General features: G+C 38.3%; 1 protein-coding gene across 2 annotated transcripts in view; it reads right to left on the reverse strand.

Moving 5' to 3' along the window:
• Prkacb (protein kinase cAMP-activated catalytic subunit beta) overlaps positions 1 to 18,307 on the reverse strand; it is a 78,895-nt gene that overhangs the window by 44,503 nt on the left and 16,085 nt on the right. Inside the window, exon 1 of one of the 2 annotated variants that reach the window (XM_050160112.1) lies at positions 9,791 to 10,025. The exons of the other annotated variant lie outside the window; for it this stretch is intronic. Within the exon in view, the coding sequence (XP_050016069.1) occupies positions 9,791 to 9,977 (187 nt within the window). The 5' untranslated portion in view covers positions 9,978 to 10,025. Of the gene's footprint in view, positions 1 to 9,790; positions 10,026 to 18,307 lie in introns of those variants that run through there. 2 annotated transcript variants of the gene reach the window in all.

Here is an 18,307-nt window from a genome sequence, read left to right on the forward strand (position 1 = left end):
AATCATTAAAAACCAAGAAGAGTATATTAAAAATATTTTAACAGTTAAAAAGATCAACAGAGGCTTTCAAATGATGTAATTTGTGTTTGCTTAATAAAAATGAAGGCATTATAAAGGGAAAATAGGATCAACAATAAGAACAAAATATATAAAACAGAAATCAATAAAACAAGATATAAACCCATCATGTCAACAATTACATTAAATGTAATGAAAGAAACAAATGAAAAGCAGTAATTATCAACCTGATTAGGAAGCAAGGTTCACATAAATGTCATCTGTAAGAGACACTTTAAGTCTGCAAATAGAAACAGGAACAAAGGAAAAGGGGTAAAGACACCTCACCACAATAATAACCAGGAGACATTGTGGTGTCTACACTGATACTGGTAAATCATTTCATTGATAATATTAGAGAAACAAAAGACCATGCATTATAAAGCCAACATATCTTGGGAGTAACTACTGGGTACATACCTGGACTGAGCAGAAGAGCCACTGTAATGTGGACACAGACAGACTTAAAGGAGAATTAGGTGATTTAATAACTACACTCGTGTGCTGTTACAGCAGGGATACAGTGTCGGAATGTGTCTGTGACAACTCTGTTGTTCACACATCAGGGAGTGCTCACACACCTAGACAGAGCCCCTCCCCCGACACACCTAAGCCACTGTGCAGTCCTGCTCTGCCAGAGCTGCTCCACCAGATGCCTGGCACATTTTCCTCTACAACCAGCTCACTGTGGGGTTCCCCTAATGCCTCAGTTGTCTTCATGTCTGCACCTAGATACACTCACTTTCAAGTCTGCAGTAAATTCTTAATCATGTTTACAGAGCTAGTAGAAAATCTAACCTCATTGTAAAATCCAGGCTCTCCTTTCTACGTTGCAAACGTGATTGTTCAGAACCTCGTGGTGTTGAGAGGGAAATAAATGTGAGAGTCCTTTCTGGAATCTCCGCTCATTTCATTGCTTTCACAATTTCTGTCTGGTTGCTCTTGTTCGTCAAGATCACAGTCACAACAGAATGGAACACGCAACTAACAAGCAATGACTCTCACTGATTTCCCATCTATGTAGTCCTTAGTTACTTCTTTCACTCAGGTCAGCTGATGTGGCCTCTTACGTATGTTTACGGTGCGTGAGGAGCACGGCGATAAGAGACTGACTCACAGCAATGCAGTGTGAGCTACACGAGGTTGCTGCTCACACAGCCTGTGTACTGCTTCAGAAGAGACTCTTAGTACATAAACAGAGGGTATGTTCTAAAATAACAGTGTAGCACAAAAACACATAAGCCAGCAACAAGTCTGTTCACTCTCATTACCACACATTACACGGATCTATAATTACATGTGCTGCACCTTTACACAATTGTCAGAGCAGATCTGTTGATGGCAGTATTTCTATAAACACATGAACAATGCATTCAACTATGGAATTGCGACCGCTACAGAGTCACTACGCAATACAAATGTTTCAGCTCCATGATCTAAAGGAGCTACTGCCACAGAGGTGGTTCACTATTCACTGAAGCTCAGCAATGTGAAGCATGACTAGACTTGGTGATTTCAAAACTCTCTTCTTAATAAATCTTAGAAAAACTAGACAGGAAGTGAGCAAGGATAAACTAAACTTGCATAATGCCTTAAACAATCCATAAAAGACAGCGCCGTAAGTCAGCAGAATGTGATTCTTTTATAACGTAGATGAAAATGCTCTGTTTTCACATGTAAGACAACAAAGTAGGTGATTCATTCAAAAGGCTCTCAACCTTTTAAAATACAGTCTTTTATCAAGTTATTCAGGACTCACAAGAAAGCCGAATGGTAAGGCATCTGGCACCAAACCTGATGACCTGAGTTCTATCCCAAAGTTCCACAGAGAGAGAGAAACAACTCCGTGTAGTGGTTGGTCCTCTGACTTCCATATCTGTGCCATGGCATGCACACATCACTCACACACACAGACACACACATACACACATAATGAATGGATACAGTCAATAATTTTTAAGAGCATAATTAAAGAATCAACAACAGAAAGATGTTTGAAATCCTAAAATCCTGGGAAAGGAATGACAAAGACATCGCGAGGGAAATAAGGAAACATTGTGCACAGCAAAGAAATGACATACAACCATTTTTGGGATGCTCCTGGGAATCCATATCGGCTACAGGTGTCCTATGTCTAAGAGGTCCCACAATCTCATAGAACTGTGTTGCCTACTATGAACCAACTGTGAAAATACAAGATCATGGGTGACTACCAGGTGATCATTTCTTCCATTTTGTTTATTTCTTAAAGGGGAAAGTAGCACAAACAGAAGAAACGATTAATAAAATGGAAAGGGATGGAAAAATGCAACACTCACCACTAATACAGAGCTACAGTAATACCAGACTAATACAGAGCTACAGTAATATTAGACTGAGGAACATTTAAATATGACAAAAGTTACTAATGACTGAATTAAAGAATAAAAACAGCATCATCACAAAGGGTAGAGAAACAAGATTATTTTAAAAAAAAATTATTGGTAATTTCATACTGCGGTAGTTAAAAGAAAATGGGCCCAAAGGGAGTAGCACTATTAAGAGGTGTGCTTGCTGGAGTAGGTATGGTCTTGTAAGAGAAAGTATGTCACTCTGAGGTCTCATATATGCTCAAGCCATGCCCAGTATCTCAGATCACTTCCTGTTGCCTGCATATCAAGATGTAAAACCCTCAGTTTCTCTAGCACCATGTCTTCCTGTGTGCCACCTTGTCCCACTATGATGACAATGGACTGAACTCTGAAACTAAGCTACCTCATTAAATGTCTTCTTTATAAGAACTGTCCTGGTCACGGTGTCTCTTCACAGCAACAGAAAGCCTAACTAAGACACAGGCCAAGCATATAAGATGACTTAGATAAATAATACAAATTACCAGAATTAAGATGAATGAAATGGATAAATTATTTAAAAGTTACAAATTACCAAAAGCTAACCCAGAAAGAAGTAGAAATAAAAATATCAGAATAATTTAGTTTTTCTTCCATAATTGAAAGCTAAAATCCAAATGGTTCCTGAATAAGTACTCTGAAGTTATCAAGTATAACACCAATTTTAACAAGCATAGAACATTCAGAATTATACAGAATTCAGAGCAAAGAACACTTGTGACTCATTTTCTGAAGGCTGAAAGTCAAGCTGGGCAAAGACCTAAAGCAAACTACCGCTCAGTATACTCCACTGACGAAAAGATCTCTGCCCAAACCCTGCACGTCTGTAATAGGAATTATACTCCAAGGCCATGGAGCAAGATTGTTCCACACTGAAAAATCAACTAATAAAATAAAAACAACACGTTAACAGAACAAAGGATAAGCATGACCACGCATGTGCAGCAACAGAAGTCTGAGAACTCCAACAGCCTTTCCAGACTGAGGGTGGAGAGAAGAGTCCAGCAGCGCACATCATATTTGAGAGTGAAAGACCGACTGTCTTCCTCCTAAGACCGGGCACAAAGCACTCATGGGCATAAACTGTGTAAAGCCAAAGGCAGGAAGGGAAATACTAAAGATATTCACACGCGTGAGAAGCTTTATGCAAAGACATCATGATCCGATCTTTAGAGAATCTAAACTTATAAAGAAACTACTAAAAATAATTATAAAAAAAACAGGAAAGAACCCCAAAGTGAAATTAATGAAGAGTTTCATTCACAATAACATTAGTAGAAATAAAGATCTCAGATATGAACTCTGTCACTTGAAGACATGGAGAGGCATGTCACCGTATGACGACAATTCTTCCCAAATCACCCATAGCTTCCAGAGTATCCAGAGACGTCAGCAGGCTTTGCTTTAGAAACGGACAAGCTGATCCAGAAATTGTATGGAAAGACAAAGCCTTTGAATAGCTAAAATAATTTTGGTAAAAGAACAAAATTAGAGGAAATACACTACTTGATTTCAAAACTTACTTTAAACTCACTGTGACCAAATCAATGTGGCTGGCATAAAAACAAACATATATAGTTCTCAGTGAGTTTTGGCAAAGGAATTAAGATAGTTCAATGCAGTAAGGAAAGTTTTTGTAAAAAATAAAATAATAAAAACCAGAATATCGCCGGGCAGTGGTGGCGCACGCCTTTAATCCCAGCACTCGGGAGGCAGAGGCAGGTGGATCTCTGTGAGTTCGAGGCCAGCCTGGTCTACAAGAGCTAGTGCCAGGACAGGCTCCAAAGCTACAGAGAAACCCTGTCTCTAAAAACAAAACAAAACAAAACAAAACAAACAACAACAAAAAAAAACAAACAGAATCTCTCTCTCTCTCTCCATAATTCACAGCAAATACAGAACTGAAAATATAGGCAGATTTATAGGAGAAAGAACAGATTAAAAAACCCAATGGCTTTGGTAAGACAAAGATGTCCTAAGGTCTGGCACAAAAGGCACAACGTGCGAAGGAAGGACAGACAGCGCTGACTTGACTCAAGTGCCAAGCCTCCCCTCCTCACAGACAGATGCCGAGAGCAGAGGTTTGCAAATTACAAACCTTCACAAGAATCTGGATTCAGAATATATAGAGGGCTCTTAAGACTTAGAAAAAGAAGGTAATTTAATTTTGAAAGTGAACAAAATATTTAAGTACACAGTATCCAAACCAGATACACAAATGGTTTCTAAGAATACAAAATAAACCAATGGCACTGGTTATTATGGGCAGAGAAGCTAACACCATCCTGCAAAATACCAGTTCAAACCTCAAACTGTCTATACTCCATGAGACTGACCATACCAAGTCCTGACGAACACACGAAGAAACTGGACTCTTACATCACAGGTGAAGTATGACACGGTATAGCCACTGTGGGAAAGCACACTGGCCATTCCTGAAGAGCATGAGAATGTACGACACAATCATTTCATTCCCACTCTACCCTGTATACCTACTCAGAAAGAAAAAAAGAACTGTATACACAGACTTGCTTTTAAATATTTATGGTATCATCCAAATAGCCAAAAATCTAGAAACAATACTATTTTAGTCAATCACAAAACAGACCAGATAAAGCAAATTTGTTACCCAACACAGTAGATTCTGCAACAAATAGGAAGCAACTATTGACACATTCTGCAACGCAGATGAAAGATGTCAGAAACAGACATTATATGCTATATAATTCCAGTTGTATAAAACATCTAGGAAAAGGAATTAATAGAAAGAGGAAGTATGTGAGTATTTGAGTTTGAGGGAAGAGTGGGAGATCAGCTCCATCTGGATACAAAGAAATATGATGTAACTATTGTAAATGATGTAAATGTATCTGTTGATTACTTGAATTATTACTAAAAAGTCATGATCAAAACCCACAGTTAACAGTGGAAAGTGCCTGGCCTGGAAATACAGTATTTGCCAGGGTCAGGTGAGTATTTTGGTATTTTTAGTGAAAACCCATAAACCTTTCAAAGAAACTGCAAAAACCATAATGGAACAAGTTAGAAAGATTTTATTAGCATAAGCCTAAAAAATATAAGATGTTAAGATAATAAATAAAGCATTTACTGAGAACAGGGTAGCAATGTCAGAATGAACCCACACTCCTTATGCCTCCAGGAAGTTAAAGATCAAACTGTACAGACAGACACAACATGAGGAGTAACAGAAACACAGCCCCAACCCCTGAAATCCCATCAGAATACTGCAAACAAATACCGTTAAGAAGGGGATCACAGCCAGGTGGTGCATGTCTTTAAGCCTAACACTCAGGAAGCAGAGGTAGGAGGAGGATCTTGTGAGTTCAAGGCCAGCCTGGTCTACAAAGCAAATTCCATAGCAGCCAGGGCTACACAGAAAAACACTGGCTCAAAACACAAACAAAAACAAAAACAGAAAAGAAAAGGAAAAAAGGGAATTCCCTATTCACTATCTGGCTATTATAAACTGCCATATTCACTGTAACTTTAAAAGTGTTAGCTTGAATTAAAGACCAAGTATGCACTTCCCTGTAGAAGAATAAGCAAATTAACTTTTGTATTGCATGTTTCAAATTCTTCCGGCTCTTTATCTAAGGTGTTGTACTATGATTCTCCATAAAAAATTATGTTAATGGGATGGAAATATCACTTGCCTACCCCCATATCCAGCAGCACTCACACAGACATTGGAAGTGGTGAGAAATAGAGTTCCTATTGGCTTCTACGATTACAGTCCAACGTTCTGCATGTTAGTGTGGCTTAAATATTACATTGTTTCTGGCTGCTCTTCTTACTCTTGTTTCTGAGGGTAAAATCATCTAATCTTCCTTGAAATCTTTATAATTGTAGACTTATTTTTATTTTATGTGTATGAATGCTTCCTGCATATATGTATGTGTACCACATGTATGCCTAGTTCCTAAGATAGGCAGAAGATATCTTTGCATCTCCTAGAACTGGAATTACAGGCAGTAGTGAGTTGTCATGTGGCTTCTGGGTATTAAAGTCACGTCCTCTGCAAAATAGCAAGTGCTCTTAACCCTGAGCTACATCTATGACCCTGATAATCACAGCTTATAAACTAGGATACAATCCATATTCAAAAAGATTTTTTGTATGAGTAGAAATCGATAATAATCAATCAGCTCATAAAATAGTTGCTGAGTGAAAAGAGATAAAAAGTAATTTAGAAGTTACAATTACACAAACTCGAGGGACTAACAAATAGGGTTTAAAAAGCTTCAAAAGGGTAAAAGTGATAAATTAGTCTATTACAGTCACTTGAGTTATCTAGTTCTATCGAGAAAACTCATATCCGAAATCATTTACTTACTCATTACAGTATTTAAATCTACACTTACTAAAGTGAACTTGCATCCACCACAGAAATCGACAAGCACTTCTTGGGTAGGAAGGACAGGTAACAGTTTGATGGTATCAACGCACTGCTCTTTAAAATGCTCCAGCTTAGACACTGCTAACTTTAGAAACCAATGGCTCACAACATGCAACCCCTCTATTACTTTCAGTTTTATACAACTGCAATTACAACAAAAAAGATTTCAAAAAGAAATACAACAAATTTTCTAGGAAGAAAAGTCAATGAATGTCAATAACTCCATTTATTCTGAGCCAGGACGAAAAGCAGAATTCCTATGTTGTTACTTTGAACTTAAGTATGCAAGAAAATAGCTATTCCACACGTTAAGTTACCAATGAAGAGTTACTGTTAATTTAGAGTTAAAACTGAAACCCACAGAAACAACTCTGTAGCTTAAGTTCTATATCTATTCCTACAAATAATGTCCCTGGAGAAGAGAGAAACTCTAAAGTTTACCATCTTGTGCTATCTGTCATCTAACGAAAGGGGTGTGGAAGCAGGAGGATCACGGCAAGTTGGAGGCCAGTCTGGGCTACATAATGAGTCCAGAGTCAAGCTGAGTCACATAAAAAAACAAAACAAACAAAAAACAAAAACCATGTTTGCCTAAATTAGTCTTCCATCTTTACTCAACAGTCCACAGGCCTAATTTTTCAAGTAATGCTCTCCTGGTGTGTCAGGAGCTCCAGCCTTCTCTTCTCTGCTCAAACAAGCCCTGACAGTGACCTCCACAAAAGTAGCTTCCAGCAGTGCTTTTTGCCGGTAAACTCCTTCTTGTCAAAAGCTCTTCCTTGTCCAGGTGAGATGGCTCAGATGGAAGGTATTTGTCCCCGAACCTGGGGACCTGAGTCCAATCTCAGGTCCTACATGATGGAAGAAAGATCCAGCTCCTGCAAGTTGCCCTCTGACTTCTACACTTATGCGTTTCCACTCTCACCCCCAAAGACGCATTTTTAAAATGCTCTTTGTTAGCATATACACAAATGAATAAAAATGTTTTCATCACACAAAATAAATAAAGCGAAGTACAGAGATGGCAGGATTGCAGCTTCTATCTCTGCATCCTCTCGTCTACACTGACAGCCAAGAGGCCATGCTTACTGTGTTCCCCTTACATGTAAAATCACGGTGCCCATTAGAATATTTTGAGGATATGAAAAGGAGAAGAGGGTGGAGGAACATGTACTGAATTCAGTTGCTCCTTAACCATTTCTTACCAAGCTCATTATTCACAGAGCTACAATTATGACATTTGGTCATAATTGTATTTGTATGCCATGATACTACTGCCTTATTTGTTTTTTTTTCTTTTCAATAGAGAACAAAAACCCCAGCATTTTAAAGTCTGTTTTTCTAAAAGAAGTCATGTGTCTGTCACAAGACTGTACTCTATTGCTGCACTTAAAAACGTTACAGAAAGTATACAAATCTTACACACCTCCAGCCCTTTCAGTCAAGTGCAAACATAACTCCAATGATTAAATTCTATTACATTCCTTCCAGATGCAGAAAAGAAACTGGTTTTGTTCCTTGTTTGAAACTAGAAATACTTTTAAAGAACACAAAATATCTCCAAAAGGGTTTATAAGACTGAAATTCACAGAGCAGGCACCGGGCCGTGGAGATCTCGGTAGCCTGTGCTGCCACTGCAGGTCTCAACAGTCTGTGAACTAGACACACAGGAGACTCTTCACCTGCTAACTTCCTATGCAGTGATGATTAAACCCAAGTAGTGAGATCTTTTGAGAAGTTGGGCATGATAGTGCAGGTTTATAATCATAGCACTCAGGAAGCTGAGGCAGGAAATCTTGGGTAAAAACACCCCCCTCCACCCCCGGCCCCTACACACACACACACACACACACACACACACACACACACACACACAGAGAGAGAGAGAGAGAGAGAGAGAGAGAGAGAGAGAGAGAGAGAGAGAGAGAGTTAAAGATAAGATAGTTTATACAAAAACACGCTCTTTCTCCCTAGACCAGCTTCAAAGAGTTACAAAACAATTCTGATGCAGTAAAACTTAGCCTAAGCTTCCTCAGAGCAATTTACATGTACATTTTTTTTATTTTAAAAATGAATTTTCTTCCTTAACTGCTTTGGGATCCATGACTACAAAGAGGCAAATTCTAGTTCTATTTGATGACAGCAAACAAGGGCAACCACTGCTCTCCTTAACCACAAGGCAGTGGGCTCCTCAGGAAGGGGCCTAGTTAACGTGGGAACAGGGTACTGGTGCTGTTTAAATGTGAAACAGCCTTTACACTTTATGCTATCAAAGCTTCTAAATCATTTAGCGAAACACCGAGTCTGAACATTTAAACAGGCTCCGAAGAAATGTAATACAATAAGCAACTTGTTTAGCCTATAGTAATATTCATGCATGATATAAAATGCAAAAATGAAAGATTTTGACCTCAATCATGTAACAAATGTACAATTTTACATAGATTAATAATCTATTTTAGAAGGTTTTTCTGTAACAACTGTAATAACTTTCACATATTCATTAAAAGACAGGTGACAAACCCAATAAAATGCAACTGTAAACAAATGTAACATTCGAAATGTAAAGTTAGTTATAAATAAAAGAAATTGAAAAGTAGTCAGGTCATTGTTTATTTTTGTACCTCAGAATAAAAAGTAAAAATACCAATAGTGACATATATTAGAAATTATATAAGAATATCACCGACAATTTTATCATTGATATTTGACTTAAGGAAGTCATATAAAATTTAGAAAAATGAACTACACATGATTCATCTCAACTTACTAAATTTTTATGGAATTTCTCATCATCTTGAAAAATGTCCTTCTACAAATCATAAAACAACAGACAAAGCTGGGTTCTTTAGTTCTGATTCTGAAACCCCAAACACTTTAGCTACTAATTACAATGTATCGGTGAAACAAAACAAAACAAAACACTTACTTGATCTGTCCCATAAGGCAGTCTGCTCAGAGACCCGAAGGCTGTCATTCTCCAGAGCTGCTCTCTGGTCATGTGCGGTGCCTTTGGAGTGCCTGTGAAACAGGCGGCTAGCAAAGCCTTCCAGTTTCTGGAGGGCTGTGGATGTGCCCGTGTGCTGGCTGCAGGACAGTTCTTTGTAGGCTGCCATTCACGTGCATTTACACTTAAAGTCACTGCGAATGTTTCCAGAAGGAGCTCAACTTCCTATCGAGAAGCTAAGGGCTGTGCATGTGTTAAACTTCCTGTCTGCAGGGTTTGCAAACCACCACTGCTGCTTCCTGTTAATATAAAACAGCACACTACCGAGCCTTCCTCTGCCAAACTCCTCATCTCAGCCAGAGATGCACACTTTAAACCTTGCCACAGCTGCTCAAAGGCTCTAGGTTTTTATGATTCTGATAGGAATATGCAAGGGAATGAGCACAGGAAGTATAAAAGTTCACAGAGCAGGGTAATAAGTATTTTGCAAAATATGGGAAACTAGTTAAACATGTATTACAACCCTATGTAACTAGAGGCCAAATATTAACATGCTAGAATCAGCTTACAGGAAGTCAGCCTAGATAGACAGACTTTATGAATCTTTATAAGCAGTTAACATTTCATCAAAATTGGTATGACTAGATGTGACAAGACTCTTTCAAAAAACAACTGATAACATATGTCATAACTAAGAAAAAACTGAACTAATTTCAAAGAACTCAAAGTTGCTAACTCACTTAAGTTTAATACATAGGGGAATTACAGAAATTTTGCATACCACTTTTACTTATCAAATTTATTTCTGGATATGTGCCTGTCTATAAATAGTACATTTCAAAACGCTAGCATTTGGAAGAAAAAAAAAACAAAAAAAATCAGATTTAAATTTTGGAAGACAATCATATGGCAACCACAGGTTGTAATTTTATTGGCTGTCAGCCATACCAAGAAATTTTCATTCAGAGAAAAAGAATTTCTTCCAACTGGTTGAGGAATGTTAAACTCCTAATACCGAAGACTGCTGCTTCCTTGATCTTCTGATATAATGATCTTAGAAACATTACCTACAGCAAATAAAATTTACCATCTCCAGTCTGCAGGATAAAGGGTGCTGGAGGGCATTTAACAAGGATTCTGCGGGTTTGCCTTTTGATATCATGTGTATCAGGATGTGTGGTTTTTTTCCTTTGGAAGCTCAAATGCCAGAAATAGGGAAAATTAAAGGGACTTTAAAAAATAACTATATGATTAATTTTTAAAAATGTGTAACTTTTGCCAAAAATCATCAAATGTGTCTAATCAGTGGTTTATTAACAGCTGACATTGTCTTACATGAAAGAGAAGACTGGATGGAGCCTGCAGTGTTTAAAAGTATCCAGGGCACAGAGTGACCAGTAAGCAAAGAATGGATCTGAATTCCTTTGACTTGCTCTCCTAACAGAATTCTACTCATTGTCACGCTCACCACCAATGTCACCTTGCCAGCACAGCACTTCTACACGACTCTTAGGAAAGCAAACTGCTCTCCTGTTTCCACAGCCCTTATCATTTCATATTAATACTGGCTGTTTATCAACCCGTGACCCTGTTGTCTCACCTGAATTTGTAAAGTGCAATGTACATTGTTACAAGCTCAATAAACATGGAAGTGAACCATTCACTGTTAGGCCTCTAAAGGTCTAAGTAAAATCACCAGATATTAGAAAATATTCTTATTATAATAGGACTATATTTATAAACGAACTAGACAGCACTGAGTAATTTATGTAAGGATAATAATGGAGGTGACATTACTGGACTTTTCACAGCGCTCTACAATCAAAGTTTGTCTTCATTCTTTCGTGCTTATTAGGTGCAAAACAGATTTTCAGAATCACCCCTGTTACCCTGCTTTCCTCATCACCGCCAATTGTTAATCTGTTTCTCTGGCTTCCCCAGATACCACAGCCACGGTGCTTCCTTGTCAAACACAACTGAGTGTAACATTTCAGCTGAGCCGTATTCACTTTTAACAGACATTTAGCCAGACTTCTGTTTGATGTTGCTTAAATACAGAAGTCCCACATTTCAAACAAGAAATGAGATTCATTTAACTAAAACACATAAGATATACAATTATTATAGCAAAAAAAGTAAAATTCACAAACTGAGCATCTTAAAAATACTATGTTTGAAAGCTTTTCTTTTTATTTAAATAAAACTGTTTCTTTCTGTTTAAAAGACCACGCAGAATGTAGAATATTTAGTTTTTGAAATATTTTTCTTGGTAATCTGACCAGGAAGCTGTTGCTATGGAGGTGCTCAGAGGATCTGCCTTTTATTTTAGAAGAACTCTACTGGCATCTACTGCCTGAGAGAAACAACTGCAGCGCCAACTGAAATGCAATTACAAGAAACAACAGCAGTTTTCAGAGGTGAGCTTGCTCTGATTGCTGTGGGATGCAATACATACATGTATACATACACACACGTTTCTTATATTTAATATCAAACACTAATGATGTGTTTGCTAAGTACTTTACCATATACAAGAAGATCTGCATTGTGATATTCAGGTTCATAAAATATTTATAAATGAGAAACAGCACCAATATTATGTGATTCCCACCACCAACCCCAGGGTCCCTTACAGGGGATTCAACCTGGGGTCTCATACGTTCTAAACAAGTACTGAACCAACTGAGATATATTCTTGGATATTTCAAAAACTGTATTTTGGGACAGGACCTTGCTATTTTGCTCAAGCCGTCCTGGAATTTGAGATCCCCTTATCTCAGACTCCCTGTGCGCTGGGACTGCAGGACTAAGGCACCATGCTCAGCTGAACATGCCCATTTCAAGATGGACACACACTTGCGAACCTTAGCTACTTGCCCACAGTCACAGGTGTTTTAAGCCTCAGTTCTGGGCCATTAGGCTACAGGAATATAATTTTCCAGAATCACCTTTCAGGTCAGTTGCAGTTTCTCATGGGTGGGAAGTGGAGGTGAGGTGGTGGACATGGTGGGCTACTGGATCTACGGCAGAGAGCTGAGACTCTGCCATGGGCATGTTTTCCTTCAGGTGGTCACCTTGTAGCCATTCAGTTTTGTTGTCTACATCTGTTTACAACTACTTTGGGGCCACACAAAATTATGTACAGAAGTTTGAGGTTAAGGAGGACAAAGAATCATATTTAGTATGTAATGATGTTGCCTTCACGTGGAGGACAAATGACATGACCTTGCTACTCAAATAAAAGTTTAGAATATACTGTTGCCTTTTCTGCAATGTCATCTAAATGACTTTATACAGCATGTGAAATCCATTTAGCGTAACATAGTAACTGCCATTTATCCATGGAGTCTGAAGATTTCACCTTTAATGAGTAAGCATTACACTGTATGGATTTACCACAATTTACACACCCACTAGCAATTAAACTGCATTTGCACCTGTCAAAAGTCAAGTGGTCACATCTGTGGGTCCTGATCTGTTCCTCCATCTACCTCTGTCGTCCCTTCACCTCTACCATACTGACTTGGAGGCCACAGAGGTGCTAGTCAACCTAAACATCTTACAGTGTAAATCTTCCAGCTCCCACCCAGTCATGTTCCTGTTCCCACACTTTCCTCTCCCTTTCCCTTATTCCTCTCTCTGTGTGTGTTTAAACCAGGGCTAAATCAATCTAGTCATCTTTATAAACGTAATCATGTTAGGGTTATATTGGGATTTTGCTCACTAAGAGAAATAACATCTTAACTCTGTACAATCAGTCCAGGATCCTAGAGTTTCCTGGCACTAACCTGGGTGTCTGATTTAAAAAAAAAATCAGTTTTTTACAGTTTTCAATATGGAGAACTTACACATAACTTGGTAGACATATACAAGTCTTTTTTAAGGTTTAAATTTGCTCTTAACTGGTGTATAGAAATATGGAATCACACATACTATGGTGTATTGAAATAGAACATAACAATTTTGAATGCTATTCTACACTTGCTCACTACTGGCTTTTCTATATTGACACTCAATAGTTTACTTGTGCTACCATACTAGGTCCCTTTTTTTCTTTTTGTAGATTTCTTGAAATTTTCCATGTAGATATAATCATTTTTGGACAGCGTTCCCCTAAGATTTCTGCTACCTTTGCTTTCCTTGCCAGATGGAATGCCTATGACTTCCTGTGCAATGCTCAACAGGAAAAGCGAGGATAAGATATCTCTGTCTTATTTCATGACTTAGGAAGAAAGTTTTTCTTCACTTCCTATGTTACTGTAGATATAATTTTGGTAGCTGTTCTTTGCTGAACTACCACATTTCCTCCTGCTTTTAGTGATGACTTGAAGATACATTGTTTGATGAGATCACATGGTTTCAATTCTGTCTGAACCAGCCTAGGAGAAACACCTCCCATTCTTCCTATATACTGCTGGATTTAATTTACTAACAATGTTTTAGGAATTTTTGTGCCTATATTTATAACAGGCACTGCTTAACAGCTTTACTTTCAGATTTTGAGTATGGTTTTTGGAATCAGGTTAAATAAGGTGACTTCATAAAGTAAGCTGAGATGTACATCTTCTATTTTCAAGAAGAGATTCTGAAAAGAGAAGCTCATTTTATCCCCTAAAAGTTTGGGGAAACTATACGAGCAAGGAAGGTTTTGTTTTCATTTAAAGATTACAACTGAACTGTCCATTTCTGTGTGTGTGTGTGTACACGCACGGATTAAGAGGTGTCTCGTACTACTGAGGCCCCCTTGCGCATCTGTGAAGGCATTTCTACTTAGCTGACTGAATAATGCTGGGGAGGAAGATCTTTGCTGAACATGGGCGGTGCCTTCCTACAAGCTGACAGTCAGATGAGAAAGGAGTTGCAGAAAGAGCATAGTGTTGAAACAACCAGGCTAGCTAAGGATAAAACAATTATATTTTATTTATTATAAGGGGAAAATTCATGGAACAGGAAATGAGAAATCCAAGAACGGCAATGTCCCACAGGAGAAGGTGCAGAGACAGTGCGCACATGGAGGAACACAAGCTTTACCCTAGGTCCCAGTAAAGCCACACCTTAACTAAGACCCACCTCTCAAAGACGGTTGGCTAACAAGGTTCCCCATCAGCACAGGACCCCTGTGAGCACACCTACTGTGCTCATGGCACATGCCTGCTTCTGCAGCCACTTTGGGTGGACACACTACTATTGACTTTCAGGCAGGTTCTGGCTTCGAGCACTGGAGTGGGATGGCTGAGACTCGTGACTTTCTGAACAAGGAATCTGGTTCTGTTTCTTTATCAGTGTAGATGGTCCCAGACATGTAAGCTAACCAAACACAAACCTTTTAAACTATATTCACACCATATACTGGTTCTGTCCTTCTAGGGAGCATTAACCAAGCAGTGCTGTTTACTATCTTATATAGGTTGGAGTTTGTTTAATTATTTGGTCTGTGGGTTTTTTTTTTTTTTTTTTTTTTTGAGACAGAGTTTCTCTGTAGCTTTGGAGTCTGTCCTGGAAACTCGCCCTGTAGACCAGGCTGGCCTCGAACTCACAGAGATTCACCTGCTTCTGCCTCCCAAGTGCTTATATTAAAGGTGTGCGCCACCACCACCTGGCTTGGTCTTTGTTTTGATTTGAAAAAAATCAGCATGTTGTCCAGCATTAGTGTTCATTGTGGCATTTCCAAACAGTATCTGTTCTCTTGACTCTTCTCCCTTCTTCTACCCTCCACCATATTTTCTCTCTTTCCTTTTCCTTCACCTCCATGCTTTCACGTCACACTTCCTTCTTTCTCACTTTCTCAACACTTCCCCCATTTCCTGGACACTCACCACCACTACAAACACACGGAGACACTGTAAACTAGGGTCCTTATGAGAAAGCATATGATATTTGTCAGGTACCAGCACATCACTTGATGAAATAGCTTGCAGATGCATATGTTTTTTCCATGTAATTCATTGTTTTAGAGCAAAAGTAAATTCTAGTGCATAGATATTCGCCTAGGGATCATTTTGGCTATTCCCTGCTCTTTTTTCATATAAAATTTCAAACTATTTTTTCTAACTTTATGAAGAATGCCATTGGAATTTTGATGAGATTGCATAGAATCAGTTACAAACTCATGTGGCTCGGTCACTAGGTGGCTGGGGAGAGCGAGAGCATGCTGTGGACGAGAAATCCCCAGCCTGGTGGATGTGTGAGCACCGTGCAGTGATCTGTGCAGGGTATTAACTGACTGCTGACTTCCAGGATTTCTCGAGGCTGGCAAGGGTTCCTGAACCAGTTACCACTTCCGTCTTGCCGGTCTAACAGGGTGGGAAAGTTCGAGCCTTAGGACCCAGTTCTGGTGTTTTCCCTCCTGACTGCGTGGGTTGTTACTTGCCTCGAGTTGGGAAGGTTTGCATTGGCACCTGTAAATGTATTCATTCTTTTAATTTATGTAAGGTTTTTTTGTACTCAATTTAAGAAATGACAAATTTTGGTTTTCTACTGTTCAGTGAGAACATTAGGCCCCAGCAACATGTCATTGTGTAAAGAAAAATAAAAGTGCTGCAGTTAAAAAAAACAAACAAACAAACAAACAAAAAAAACATGAGAAGAGGTTTGTTATCTAGGTAATGCTAGATTGTCATATTTAATTAACTGTAATCATGTTTACATGGTACATTCTCCCCGGCTCCCCTGATTTTAAGCAATCATCTTTAAAATATCCAAAGGAGCAGAAAACAGCACAGTGCTGGATCTTGTATGGACCAGTTGCATTTAGTGTAATTACTGACATAAGTGAATTTAGATCTACAATTTCTATTGTTTTATTCCTTAAATTTTAATGAATAGAGCTAACATGCTGGAAACATTTTTAGGTTAATGCATTCCTTTCAATCGTCTTGATATGAAAATACAACAGTGAGACCACATCTACGTCAAAGAGTGGATCCAGCTCCTTGCTAACTTTATCCACAATGAAGATGATGAGTCTACCTCAACTTTTCCATGGCTTCTTCACTATTTCTCTCTCATGCCATCCAAAATCCACAGGCAAGCAGAGCTTTTAATAACACAGACATTCTGCATTCTATGGACTTTTACATCAATAGAATTTCTTTTATTAAAGACTTTATAACAGATTGAAATGTATAATGTTGCAAAACTTCTCACTCTCCAGTTTTACTGACATTCTGGTTTACGTGGTGACCTTTTTATAATTACTCAATCACAATGGCACACCAAGGACAACCACTTCATTCAGAACTCATTGTTTACATAACAGCTTTTCCTGCACCGGGATTCCACCCAGGGTGTCACACGACACTTAGTTCTCATGTCTCTATGCTTCTCTTGGCTGTGACAATCTCTAGAGCTATCTTTTTGTTGTTCCCACAAATTTAGGAAGCATTGGTCAAATATTCTGTAAAACGGCCCTCACCAGAATTTTCTTGTTTTCATGATTAGTCTGGAGTGAAGGCTAAGATGCTCAGCTATTTATATCATGCTACATCAAGTTTATGTATCATATAACTTATCACTGTGGAAGCTTTGGCCATCAGTGTAGCTAGTAATGAGCAGTAGAATACTTTTCTCACCACACTGCCAACACTGCTCTCTTCTCAAGGAGTCACTGTGCACAACACATCTAAGGAGTTACACTCTCCCTCCCTGCCAGCTAAAAGCAACTCTTCTGCATGGGCAATGCAAGTCTTTGCCCCCATTAATTACTAAGTCATTAACTTGTAGATTTACAATTTGGCCTATAATTCAACACCATATTATTTATTCTCACTCTGGCCACCAGAAGTTCTTTTGATTGCCTGTGTCCCTGTAATATACTTCACTTTGTGTCCCAAAAGATAGACAAGGCAACCCAATATCATCGGGAAATTCCTTGGCAGGCTTCTCATACACCTCCAAGTCAAAAGTAGTCCAGTCATTCCCAGCCACTATGGAGAACATGTCTCACTAGAAAAATTAAAAAATCCTGAGCCTTCTGTAAAAGACTCTACTCCTCTGGATGAGGAAATAAATATGAAAGATGAATCAAAAATTCCAGTAGGAAATAGGAAACATTTATTCTGGAAGACTTCTATAAATGATGAAAGACCAACTACTTTAGCGTAGTAGGCACTCCAGTACTTTTAAATTAATTTTAAGTAAACAGCATTTTCAAAAGGTTATTTTCATTCATTCTTCCTTTCTTTCTTTTTTATTTTGTGCTGGAGACTGAAGACTGAATCTAACTAGGCAAATACTCTAATCACAAAGGTAAGCCCCCAACTTTTCTTTTCTTACATGTTTTATATATTTGGCCATACTTTGGTACTGTGAAAACACATCAAGGTGCCACAAAAATAGGGATTAAAAAGTACTAAGATTTCCTGATTTTATTCTCATTTTATTTTAAAGTTCCAACAAGAAATGAGCTTGTCCAACATTAGTTTCTCTTTTTTTATTATTTTTTATATTTATTTATTTATTTTATTTTTTGAAAAATTACTGCCTCCTCCCCATTTCCCA

Source organism: Alexandromys fortis, unplaced genomic scaffold (genome assembly GCF_014885135.2).
Source record: "Alexandromys fortis isolate MF-2015 unplaced genomic scaffold, M_Fortis_MF-2015_v1.1 scaffold_124, whole genome shotgun sequence".
Classification (NCBI taxonomy): Eukaryota; Metazoa; Chordata; class Mammalia; order Rodentia; family Cricetidae; genus Alexandromys; species Alexandromys fortis.